Genomic DNA, 12,293 nt, shown 5'->3' with positions numbered 1-12,293 from the left:
TTGAAAAAGAGACCTCAGAAGGGAAAGGAAAGAGCAGATCCGCTCACGCTTCTGCTCAGCCAGACTGGCACGAGGGAAGGAGGGCTCTTGGATGAACTCTCCGGTGACGGGTAACCCCGAGGGAGATATTTCCTAGCGGGGCCATAAATGTTTCATCCCTGGAGACCGGTGGGGTGGGGAAAGCAGCAGCGGTGCCAAGAGGGTGGTGTTCTGCTGCTGTTTGCCTCTGGGGTGGAGGCGGGATGCTCCATTTCTTTGCAGGATTCTGGGGATGTGCCGCAGGCTGGAGGCGGGTGATGCTTCTTTCCTTGGCGGTACTGAGGTTGGGGCTCAGTACTTCACGCCCGAAGATTTCACCGTTGTGGTGGTGACACATCTCCGGACCGAGGATGCTCCCGCAGGAATGAAGGTGCCACCTCCAGAGCCACACATCCTCCCACTCCCAGAGGAGAAGCCCCCATTATACACTCCTCCTCCCACCCCACAGCTGCCCCCGATGATGCTTCCTCCTCCGACTGTGCATACTCCTCCTCCCACGCCACTGCCGGCACCAAAGCCTCCAGCTCTGCCTCCAGCAATGGTGGTTCTGCCGACCACAGCTGCAAGAGAAAGAGAGGATCACTGTGTGCCAAGGGGCAGCCTGGGAATTCCAGCAAAGCATGGGAGAAATCACTGGGCAAGGAGGATGCACGGCTACTTACACACATTGACGTTGGACGGGTTGTCTCCGCAGAGCCTATGAAGGGAGAAGAACATAAGATATCAGTGCAATACAACACAGCTCTTCAGGTCAGTGCAGTTGCCAACATGCTTCATTGAGTTCCTGTTTCTCTTAATGCCCATCAGTAACACCAGGACACAGTCACTGTGAACACCTCGTTTATATTGTAACCATAAACACTTGGGGAAAAATTAGAGTAAATGTGTTCCCAATTCTATGGACAGAGAAATTATGAACACTCAGCCCATCATAAGGAAAGGCACAACCTTGGCCAGGGGAGGACAGTGTCAAGACTCACCTGTTCTCCTCTCCCTCCAGCAGCTTCCTGTACATGGCAATCTCCACATCCAGGGCAATCTTGATGTTCAGCAGCTCCTGGTATTCCTTCAGCAGGCGAGCCAGCTCCTCCTTGTCCTTGCTCAAGGCACATTCCAGCTCTTCCAATTTCCTCCTAGCATCCTTCAGGGCCATCTCACCCCTCTCCTCGGCCTCAGCAATAGCTGCCTGCAGCTGCTGGTTCTGAGGAAGGAAAAGGGCACTCCCTCAGATCACATTTTGTCCCCTACCACCAGTCCTCAAACCCAGACTGGAGGGTTCAAGAATGAAAGGAAATGTTCCACAAAGTCAATAGTGGTAGCTGAAGAATACAGTTTTGTCCCACTGTCTACAGTCAACATTTGAGCCTGATGCAGGCAAACAATGAGTCACCACACATCCCTACCTGCTTCTTCACATTCTCAATCTCAGCCCGCAGCCGCTGGACGTTCCTGGTCAGCTCCTGGATCTCGATCTTGGTGTTGCGCAGGCTGTCCCCGTGCCTTCCAGCAGTGCTCTGCAGCTCCTCATACTGATGGCACAGGCATAGAAAACCATCCATGAGAAAGCCTACCCACAACCCAAAAGTCCCCTTGCTCCACGGCACGGACACATCCAGCAGCAAGGGGCCATCCCAGCTGCCACGACTCTGCCCAGCTCACCCGGCTCTGGTACCAAGCCTCAGCTTCAGCTCTGCTGTTCTGGGCAATCTGCTCGTACTGCCGTCTGACCTCCTCAATGATGCTGTCCAGATCCAGGTGCCGATTGTTGTCCATCGACACCACCACAGACAAGTCCCTGCTGATTGTCTGCATCTGAGACAGTTCCTGCAACCAACACGGGGATAAACCTGAGCACGGGAGCAGAGGAGCCCAAGGGATGCTCCACACACATCCCCCATGGGCACCCATCCACCTGCAGGGTCCTGAGCCACATCTCCCCTCCTCACCCTTGCTCCAGCCCAGCCCAGGAAAGGCTCCTACCTCCTCATAGATGCACCTCAGGAAGCTGATCTCATCAGTCAGAGCTCCCACCTTGGCTTCCAACTCCACTTTGGTCATGTAGGCACAGTCCACATCCTATAGGAAAAATCACACTCTAGACCATGGCTTCTTCCCACCCTATTAGCAGCCAGCAAGCATTGTCTCCAACCAGAAATTTTCTGTCCCACATCTGTCTCCTCCCAACCTCCAGCCATCCTGCTCCCTGCACTCACCTTCTTCAGCACCACAAACTCATTCTCAGCAGCAGTGCGCCTGTTGATCTCTTCCTCATACCTGTGGAAGAGGACAAGCCAGATGAGGCTTATCAAGTAGCGGTTCTCCCTCCTCTTTCCTCCACAGAACCCCTCTCACACTCCTGGTGAGCTCCTGGAGCAACTGGCAGACACCAGAGACCTGCATGCCGCCCCAGCTCTCCTGCCTTGCTGCTCACTCCATCTCTGCACTTACTTGGTTTTGTACTCCTCCACGTATTGGCGCATGTTCTGCAGCTCGGATTCCAGCTCTCCCCTCTGTCCCAGCAGAGATTCCAACCTCCTCCTCAGGCCCTGGATGTAATTCTCAAAGATGACATCCAGGTTCTTCCTGGGTCCTGAAGGCCCTTGCTGCTGCAGGAGCTCCCACTTGGTGGAGAGAACCTTGTTCTGCTGCTCCAGGAAGCGCACCTGAAAGCCCACAGGGGGTTGTGTGAGAATTTCACCTTGGGATCTCACAATGCATCACTCTTCTCAAATCTACTTCTTTTGAAGGCCAAGGGAATCATTTCTCAAATGACCAACAGAACCATGACTTTTAAAGCCTCTTTTCTAAGAGAATGTTTCCTCCCTTCTTTCTCCTCTTTTCCTTCGATTATACATTAATTTGATTTGTTTTCTACTACATTTTTTCTCTTTTGTTGAATACCAATAAGAATATGTAGATTCCAGGCTAACAGACTACTTCTATTTCCAAATTTTGTCAAGTATTAATTTACTGAAGTATTGGATTTTTTATCTTTTGCATTCTAGTGAATCAACTCTCATGTTCCTCTATATGGGAGAACACTCATCTTAGAAAATACATGAGGAATTTCCAGTTCATGTTCTCCGATTGCAAAGAACTCGAAGTACATTGATCTGTATGTGAAGCAAATTAAGTAATTGACAATTATTAATTGAAATTTCATTCCTACGCTTCTTGTTCATTGAGAATAAAGAGGACTGGCTTGAAGAACTGCTGGGGATAACTGAGTACCCTGTGATCACTTTCGCCTGTCTCCTCAGAGAAAGATAGAGATGGAAAGTAAGAAAGGATTTGGATCAAACAGAACTAGAGAAGGACCTTTGATCTCCCTGCAGAAGCAAAATGTTCACATTTCTCTAGGAGGACTCAATGAGAAGAACAATGCTTGCTTTCCAGACCTTCCAACCTGGAGCTGAGAAACATACTTCCCTCTTCCCAGCCCAAAAGATTTCCCCAGAGTCCCCATTCCCAGAGAGATGTAGTTTCAGCCTCTCACCTTGTCAATGAAGGAGGCAAACTGGTTGTTCAGAGTCTTGATCTGCTCCTTCTCCTGGCACTTCACTTGTTGGATCTGAGGGTCAATGTCAACATGGACCGGCCGCAGGAGGGTTGGGTCAACCTGCACCGGTTGGATGCCTCCAGGGAACCCAGGACCACCTCTCACAGGGCCACCAAAGCTGCCTACTCCTCCACCAATTACACCTCCTCCAATGCTGCCAAATCCTCCTCCATAGCCTCCACCAAGGCCAACAATTCTACATCCGTATCCTCCGCCATAAGAGCCACCCATGGAAATCCTTCCGCTGCCACCCATGTTGTGGAGGCTCCTGCTGCTGAAACCTCCACAGCGTCCGCCGCCTCCAGTTCCCCGGGATGTGGAGAACGAGCTGTAGCTGATCCTGCTTCTGCCCCCACTTCCTCCAAAGCCACCGCCAACGGCAGAGCAAGAGCTGTAGCCCCTTCTGCTGCCACCTCCAAAGCTTCTGCAGACAGACTGCCGGGACATGGCTGCTTCTTCCAAGAGGAGTTGAGCAGAGTAGGAAGACCAACGGAGCTGTGCTGCTGGGGACGGATGCGGAGAGAAGTGTGCACAGTCTTCTCTGGCTCCACGGCTCCAGGCATTCCCTTTTATCTGTTTCTAGAGGTGGGCTGGGTCTACATGGGTGTGAAGAGGAAACAAATTTACTGTCTTCATCAGCTTGGTGCGGTTAACAGATTTTTGCCAAATTGTTGACTCCACCCAGAAATACGCTTTGCGATGCAGAAGAGAATAAAAGAGCAAGAGCATTGGAATAGGACTCAGTGAGTAAGTGGACTCTCATATCTTTCTGTCATCTGGAAAAATATGTTTTACAGTGATGTAGTCATGTTCTTCCCTCCTCCCACCTTTCTAGCTGTTCTTAACAATTTCTCGGTTTATCTTGATTCGGATCTTTTGCATTGAGGTTCAGTGTCAGACAAGCATTTTGGTGGAAATCAGCAAGAGTGAGGCTTTCACAATTCCCCCAAGCACACCCCGAATCTCCTACTTATGTGGAAAACTGCTGATGGTTTTTCAAGAAGCAGTTTCGTGGTGTAAAGCAAGAATACCACACATTAACATTTGACAACGGTCAGCATTTCTTTATTATCCAGAAAGGAGGTGCTTAGTTCTGCTCCAAAGAGCAGGCTGATCCCCATCACTGGAGATGGGAGTGCCTTCTCCAGGGGAAAACTCCCGGAGAGCATTTCTTCCAGCTGAGTACCAAGACACCAAGAACCTGAGCAGAAGGAAGAAGAGCATGGGGATGACCAAGCTCCTCCCGTTTGCTTTTCTGATGGACACAAGGACTGCTGAACCCGGAGAGAAATGGAAGGACCCTTCCAGCGCTGTAAGTGGTAATAAAGAACGAAGAAAGAAATACAGCAGAAAAATACAGGCAGGGAAAACCACGACTTGAGAAAGTAGTATTTTTTACTTAAATTGGCAGACAAAGGATCGGGCTGAGATTATTATATCTGATCATTCCTAAAGAAGGGGCAACAAGAAGTTTGAAGAAGCTCGGATGCCTTCAGAAGTAGAGTTACGGTATCGCGGTGTATATGATGCATGTTTTAAGAGCTACAGCAAAGACATGTAAGAACACGTGAATCTTTGTAGGAAGACTAAATTTACTTTAGAGAAATGTATTTTTCAGACACAAGCAGCTGCTTCAAAGTATCTGGCTCTGAAATAGGAAGTTCATTTGATAGACACTGTGCAGATGCCTTCAGGGTATCATTTTAGTCATGAGCATAATCTTCAAGAAAAACAAAATCCCTAATGCTTAACTCCAAAAAAAATCAATAGATGTCAAAGGAAATACATTATGCAGCACTCTGATCATTTCAGTCTTCCAAGAATACACTGTATATGAGCTTCCAATGTGGAATAAACATCTTATGTTTGAACTTTCAGGATCTCTCATAAGACATGGGCAACGAAGTGCTGTTTGAAAATATCGCTGGTATCAGCCTTCAGCCACAGGCACTTCAAAGAAACAGCCCACAGAGCAGCTACAGGAATCAGAGATGTAAATGCTTCTGGCTGTCACTGGGATGGAGGATGCTGGGCACCAATCTCTTCACACAACAGGACATGGGAGAGTGGGGAATGTCACTCCAAGGGACTCAAGCAATGTTGGACAAGGTTCTCCAGGTGTCTGCAGCTCGCCCAGTGCCACAGGCTGCAGCTGGAGAACGGGCACCATCCCAACACTGGGACAGGGACACTTTGCCTTGCAAGAGAATGGCCTTCGTCCTTGGCTGGTGTCCCCAGGAAAGATAAGGACAATCCCAGAGAAACAAAGGGGAGCTGGGCTTTTGTTGGAGAAAAGCAGGTTGTATCTGCTCATGGCCTCCCTCCGTGCTGGCAAATACCACTGCGAGATGCTTTTCTCGGGAGGCAGCACGAGCTGCTTGTAACATCCCACACGGCAGCTCCACAACTGGGAGAAACGTGCTCACTCAGCCAAATGCCTGGGTGCTGACCACGCTCAGCTCCTCCAGATAAGACGCCCAGATTGAGTCACTCTGACGTCTCCAGACAAGATGGGAAGATTATAGCAGAGCTGGAGTCGCATCAGCCTCCTCCAGGTGAAACTCGATAGGCAGCCTGGGCTCCAGCAATCCCTTGCGATCTCTTACACAAGGAGCCGTGCGCAGCACAATTGTCCACACAAAGCAAAGCCCAGACTTGGCTGAGAAGCTGATGCTGAGCCCAGCTGCAGAGCTCTCCAAGAGGCAGCTTTGGGTCCTGATGCTGCACAGCCAGCAGGTCCTGGCACAAAGCTCTGGAGGCAGCACGGGCAGAGATGCCACCAGGATTCCTCACTCACATGGTGAGACTGAGAAGAAACAGAGCTAAAATTAGGCACCAAAGCCGCTGACTCTTCACCAAGCCAAACCCAAAGCACTCTTGGCAAGGGCCCAGCTGCTCGGAGGCGTTGCTTTCCCATCCTCTTATTCTGGGGACAAACAGAGCTGTGTTCTCCAACTCCCCCGCTGCTCCAAGGGATGAGGAGGCCTCTCCAAAGACCCCTCAGCCCTTTCCCGTGGCCCGGAGTTGGTCTTATCAGAGGGCTGCACTTCCTGACCCACTGTGGGGACACAGCAGCTCGCAGCGAGTTGCTTTGGGACTCCCACACCACTACTGAGAGCGGTTGCTGTCTCTTTGATCTCTGCTTGCGATGCAGGAGCTGAAGCTCAGCTCAGATCAAACACATCAGCATTCTGCCCACCTTGCTCCCCATGCCCTCCAGCTAGAGCCCAGCTCTCCCACTCACTCTCACTATAAAGCAAACACACCGAGAGACTGGTCCAACTTCTCAGGCACCCCATTGGGATGAGATGCCCATGGGTCAGGACGGACCGCCCCTCTCCAGTCCCTCATCTTCCCACTGCTGGTAAGTGGAGAGCAGGAGGAGCTGCTGGTCTCTAACACTACTGATGCTCAGGGCTGCTGACCTTGCTCTGCAGATTGCTCTAGGTCAGCATTCACATCCATGCTCGCTGGCAGCTGCTGCCTACAGGACTCTTTTTCTGTTCCCATCTTTCCCTACCACATAGTAGAGTCCACTCCAGGGCAGCGCCTTCAGATGCAGCCACAACAGCAGGGTGATCTGATGTCTGCTCCCTCCCCATCGCTGTCTTTTTCCATCACAATCACTGTGTTTTGTCTCCTGTGGTTTAGCCACTACTCTGTGCCAGCATTTGTGCACTAGGAGAATAGTTTTGTGTTTCTGATTTCTGCATACCATTTACATGTCTTCTTCCTGATGATTATGAAGACAAAGAGACAGATAAACTCCTTTCTTAGGTCTGCTTTAGTTTCTGCATCATCAGAACACTGTGGTGAGCTGTGACATGCGTAGAACCATAATGAGTGCATTACTCTGCATAAGGACTGAGCCCTAGATTATGGCACGGATAAATCCATTGTCTCTGAGTAGTTTAATGACACAATAAGTGATGACACCTGATCTGGAAATTGTGATTCCCAGGTTAGGATTATATGAGGATCTTACCCACATTTCCCCAGACTCCAGCACTTCTCCATTCTGGGCTCCCTGGCTGCACCCATCTACTGCTCATTCAAGGAGAGAGCATCCAGAGCCCCTCCTATGTGGCCCTGTGATTTCAGGCAGTGCTATGACACATAGAAGTCAAAGGGAATTGAATCACTGAATCATAGAACACCTTGATCTAGGAGGAACCCAAACCCCTGCCACCACACAAACCCAAACACAAAGTCTGAGAGCTCCAGCAGCTCAGGGCAACCAAGCTGCTTCCCCAGAGCTATAGTCATTCTACCAGAAAGTGATGACAACAAGACATAGTGAATGTTCTCTGCAATTTATTGAGAATGGCAACATCCCAAGGACATACCACAAACAGAAGAAGAAGGGAGGTGGGGACAATACATCTTGTTCCATGTCACCAGGGGCCTGGCACAGAAAAGCAAGCTCGGTTCTGATTAGAAAAAGTCCTCTGGGCACCTGCCGCCACAGAAGGAGTCCCGTCTGCCCCTCATGTGCCACAACCCATGACACAAATGAATGGAAGCAACAGGATGTACTGCATGCAGAAGCACCCCAGGGCTACGGCCATCAGGACAGAGGAAGAAAGAGTGGTTTTATACACGTTTGCCACAGGGCAGCCAGAAATGTACAATGCAGCAAGGAAGGCAGAGCGGTTCCTCCTTGAAATCAGCTCTCCGTACGGGGTATCCACGTGTGAGACTTTGCTCGGGCTGCTATTTCTTCACTGAGTAGGAGGCTGTGCAGCAGTGTGTCCCGGCCACCAGGCTCCCATGCTGGGAACAAGCCAGGTAGACCAGCTGGCTCATGCTGGCCATGAGGGACACAGTTTGTTTCATGGTGGGGTACCGGAGATGGATTTAAGGAGGCTGCGCTGCTGCCGGGGGAAGGGAGGACATGCTTTGTTTCTTTCTCAGTCGGCCTTCAGGGCTCAGAACCTCACTCCTGAAGACTTGACGGAGGTGGTTGTGACGCATCTCCGTATGGAGGAGGATCCCCCACCGGAGCTGAAGTTGCCACCCCCAGAGCCGCAAATCCTTCCACTTCCAGAGGAGAAGCCTCCGCTGTACATTCCTCCTCCCATTCCACAGCTGCCGCCAGAGCTTCCACCTCCAAAGCCTCCTCCTGAGCCACACACACCTCCCATTCCTCCTCCCATGCCGCTGCCTCCAAATCCTCCTCCCATTCCACCTCCTCCAAATCCTCCTCCCATTCCGCTGCCTCCAAATCCTCCTCCCATGCCTCCTCTTCCTCCAGAGATGGTGGTCCTGCCTACCACAGCTGGAAGAGATATAGTGGTTATAAATGGGCCAGTGGGAAGATTTTTTTCAGTTGAGATGCAACCTGCTGGTGCTTTGCAGATACTTACAGACATTGACGTTGGACATCCCATCGTTGCACAGCCTGTGAGAGGAAACAGAAAGGGTTAATCTTTGGGGGCACAATAGCTTTTTTGGCTAACAATACTCCTAGCTATATTCTCTAGCTATATGTTCCCTCTTCTTTTTGATTTTCACAACTGTACTAGTGCCATTGTAAGAAAAGTGGAAAACATTTGTGTTTCTGGCTAAGAATTGCATTAAATGTAATATATAAGGTTTATCTCCAGAAGATACAAATAAAGGATAGTACCTGTTCTCCTCTCCCTCCAGCAGCTTCCTGTACATGGCAATCTCCACATCCAGCGCAATCTTGACATTCAGCAGCTCCTGGTATTCCTTCAGCAGGCGAGCCAGCTCCTCCTTGTCCTTGCTCAGAGCAGTTTCCAGCTCTTCCAATTTCACCCTGGCATCCTTCAGGGCCATCTCACCCCTCTCCTCGGCCTCAGCAATAGCGGCCTGCAGCTGCTGGTTCTGAGGAAGGAGAAGGGCACTCCCTCAGAACACACTTCATTCTTTAACAAAAGCCTTCAAACACAACTTGAATGATCAAGGATGAAAGACAACACTGGACAAAGTCAATAGTGGTAGAGTTGAAGAACACATTTCTGCCCCGGAATCCATAGACATTATTTTTGATGCATTCTTATGCTGATATCCGGAGAGTCACCACACATCCCTACCTGCTTCTTCACGTTCTCGATTTCAGTCCGCAGCCGCTGGACATTCCTGGTCAGCTCCTGGATCTCGATCTTGGTGTTGCGCAGGCTGTCCCCGTGCCTTCCAGCAGTGCTCTGCAGCTCCTCATACTGATGGCACAGGCATAGAAAACCATCCATGAGAAAGCCTACCCACAACCCAAAAGTCCCCTTGCTCCACGGCACGGACACATCCAGCAGCAAGGGGCCATCCCAGCTGCCACGACTCTGCCCAGCTCACCCGGCTCTGGTACCAAGCCTCAGCTTCAGCTCTGCTGTTCTGGGCAATCTGCTCGTACTGCCGTCTGACCTCCTCAATGATGCTGTCCATGTCCAGGTGCCGGTTGTTGTCCATCGACACCACCACAGACAAGTCCCTGCTGATTGTCTGCATCTGAGACAGTTCCTGCAACCAACACGGGGATAAACCTGAGCACGGGAGCAGAGGAGCCCAAGGGATGCTCCACACACATCCCTCATGGGCACCCATCCACCTGCAGGGTCCTGAGCCACATCTCCCCTCCTCACCCTTGCTCCAGCCCAGCCCAGCCCAGGAAAGGCTCCTACCTCTTCATAGATGGCCCTCAAGAAGTTGATCTCATCAGTCAGAGCTCCCACCTTGGCTTCCAACTCCACCTTGGTCATGTAGGCGGTGTCCACATCCTACAAGAAAAACCACGCTCTAGACCATGGCTTCTTCCCACCCTATTAGCAGCCAGCAAGCACTGTCCAGAAAACTTTCTGTCCCACATCTGTCTCCTCCCAACCTCCAGCCATCCTGCTCCCTGCACTCACCTTCTTCAGCACCACAAACTCATTCTCAGCAGCAGTGCGCCTGTTGATCTCTTCCTCATACCTGTGGAAGAGGACAAGCCAGATGAGGCTTATCAAGTAGCGGTTCTCCCTCCTCTTTCCTCCACAGAACCCCTCTCACACTCCTGGTGAGCTCCTGGAGCAACTGGCAGACACCAGAGACCTGCATGCCGCCCCAGCTCTCCTGCCTTGCTGCTCACTCCATCTCTGCACTTACTTGGTTTTGTACTCCTCCACGTATTGGCGCATGTTCTGCAGCTCGGATTCCAGCTCTCCCCTCTGTCCCAGCAGAGACTCCAACCTCCTCCTCAGGCCCTGGATGTAATTCTCAAAGATGACATCCAGGTTCTTCCTGGGTCCTGAAGGCCCTTGCTGCTGCAGGAGCTCCCACTTGGTGGAGAGAACCTTGTTCTGCTGCTCCAGGAAGCGCACCTGAAAGCCCACAGGGGGTTGTGTGAGAATTTCACCTTGGGATCCTGTGAGCCGTCAGACTTCTCAGACCTCCTGCTCCTTCTGGAAGCCATGGGAATTACCCACTGTGGCTGACTCAAACTTTCAAGCTTCTAAAGTGCACGATTATTCACAGCATTACTGTTTTTGAGGCTATTCTGAAATTCTGAGCTATGGACAAACTCTTTGCCAATTGAAATAGTAACTTCCATTCTCTCCATGTCAGTTTTGGACATTACTTTCATCTCAGTAGAAGTTAAGTCAAGAAAGCAATTATTGTCTCATTTACTGTTCATCTATGCTCCTTCAAAGATTCTGTCTTTCTTTAGTTTCTGTTCGAAATTAAATTTATCCAAGATCACTGGAAATGTATTTAACACTTTTACATTCATAGGATCGGTTCCTTGAAAAGAAAATGACATCAAATAGAACTACAGTAATGAGATCTCCTTAGGACATTTAAATACAATATGATGACTTTACCCTGAATCACTACAAATTAAGCTGAAGAAATTACTGGGCAAGAGAATGTTCAGCATGCCCTGATGATGCTGCCTTTAATGCTCCATTAGCATGAAAACCCCTTTAATTGTTCAGTATTCCTTAATAAGATTTCAGTGGCAACTTCTTACAAAGCCATCAGTCTTGCAGACTTGGTCAAGTAACATTAAACTTGACTGCAAGGAATGTAATCCCTTTGCACTACAGGAATTTGTTCAAAACGCTCATCTCCACATAAGAGTGGTGCTAAGTTCTCACCTTGTCAATGAAGGAGGCAAACTGATTGTTAAGAGTCTTGATCTGCTCCTTCTCCTGGTTTTTCACTTGCTGGATCTGAGGATCGATCTCAACGTGGACGGGCCGCAGGAGGCTCGAGTCAACGTGCACTGGTTGGATGCCTCCAGGGAAGCCAGGACCCCCGAAGCCTCCCATTCCTCCTCCTATTCCTCCACCTATTCCTCCACCGAAGCCACCCATTCCTCCTCCACCCATTCCTCCACCAAAGCCACCCATTCCTCCTCCTCCCATTCCTCCACCACAGCCACCCATTCCTCCTCCACCCATTCCTCTGCCACCTATTCCTCCTCCATAGCCACCCATTCTGCCTGCACTGCCGTAACACCCACCCGCAGCAAACCCCCTGCTGCCACCCATGTTGTGGAGGCTCCTGCTGCTGAAGCCTCCACACTGTCCACCGCTTCCTCCTCCTCTGGATGAGGAATACGAGCTGTAGCTGATCCTGCTTCTGCTGCCGCCACCTCCTCCAAAGCCACCACCAACGGCAGAGCAAGAGCTGTAGCCCCTTCTACTCCCTCCTCCAAAGCTTTTACAGGCAGACTGCCGAGACATGGCTGCTT

The 12,293-nt window shown here is 50.5% G+C and overlaps 2 protein-coding genes across 2 annotated transcripts; both read right to left on the bottom strand.

The window, feature by feature from the left end:
* Positions 1–330: 330 nt before the first annotated feature.
* Positions 331–4,045, bottom strand: LOC306956475 (keratin, type II cytoskeletal 75-like; the record flags this gene model as incomplete). The annotated part of the gene is made up of 9 exons (XM_079547748.1): positions 331–599; positions 702–736; positions 1,020–1,240; positions 1,443–1,568; positions 1,699–1,863; positions 2,020–2,115; positions 2,253–2,313; positions 2,488–2,702; positions 3,536–4,045. The coding sequence occupies 9 exons, from the start codon at positions 4,043–4,045 to the stop codon at positions 331–333; spliced, it is 1,698 nt and encodes a 565-aa protein (XP_079403874.1).
* A 4,481-nt stretch (positions 4,046–8,526) lies between these two features.
* On the bottom strand, positions 8,527–12,285 carry LOC306956471 (keratin, type II cytoskeletal cochleal-like; the record flags this gene model as incomplete). The annotated part of the gene is made up of 9 exons (XM_079547744.1): positions 8,527–8,876; positions 8,965–8,999; positions 9,228–9,448; positions 9,658–9,783; positions 9,914–10,078; positions 10,240–10,335; positions 10,468–10,528; positions 10,703–10,917; positions 11,695–12,285. The coding sequence occupies 9 exons, from the start codon at positions 12,283–12,285 to the stop codon at positions 8,527–8,529; spliced, it is 1,860 nt and encodes a 619-aa protein (XP_079403870.1).
* Positions 12,286–12,293: the final 8 nt, after the last annotated feature.

Source organism: Tetrao urogallus (assembly GCF_951394365.1).
Source record: "Tetrao urogallus genome assembly, chromosome: 31".
In the NCBI taxonomy this organism is placed as follows: Eukaryota; Metazoa; Chordata; class Aves; order Galliformes; family Phasianidae; genus Tetrao; species Tetrao urogallus.
The sequence above is the reverse complement of the archived record's forward strand: the minus strand, read 5'-3'. Positions and strand labels throughout refer to the sequence as shown.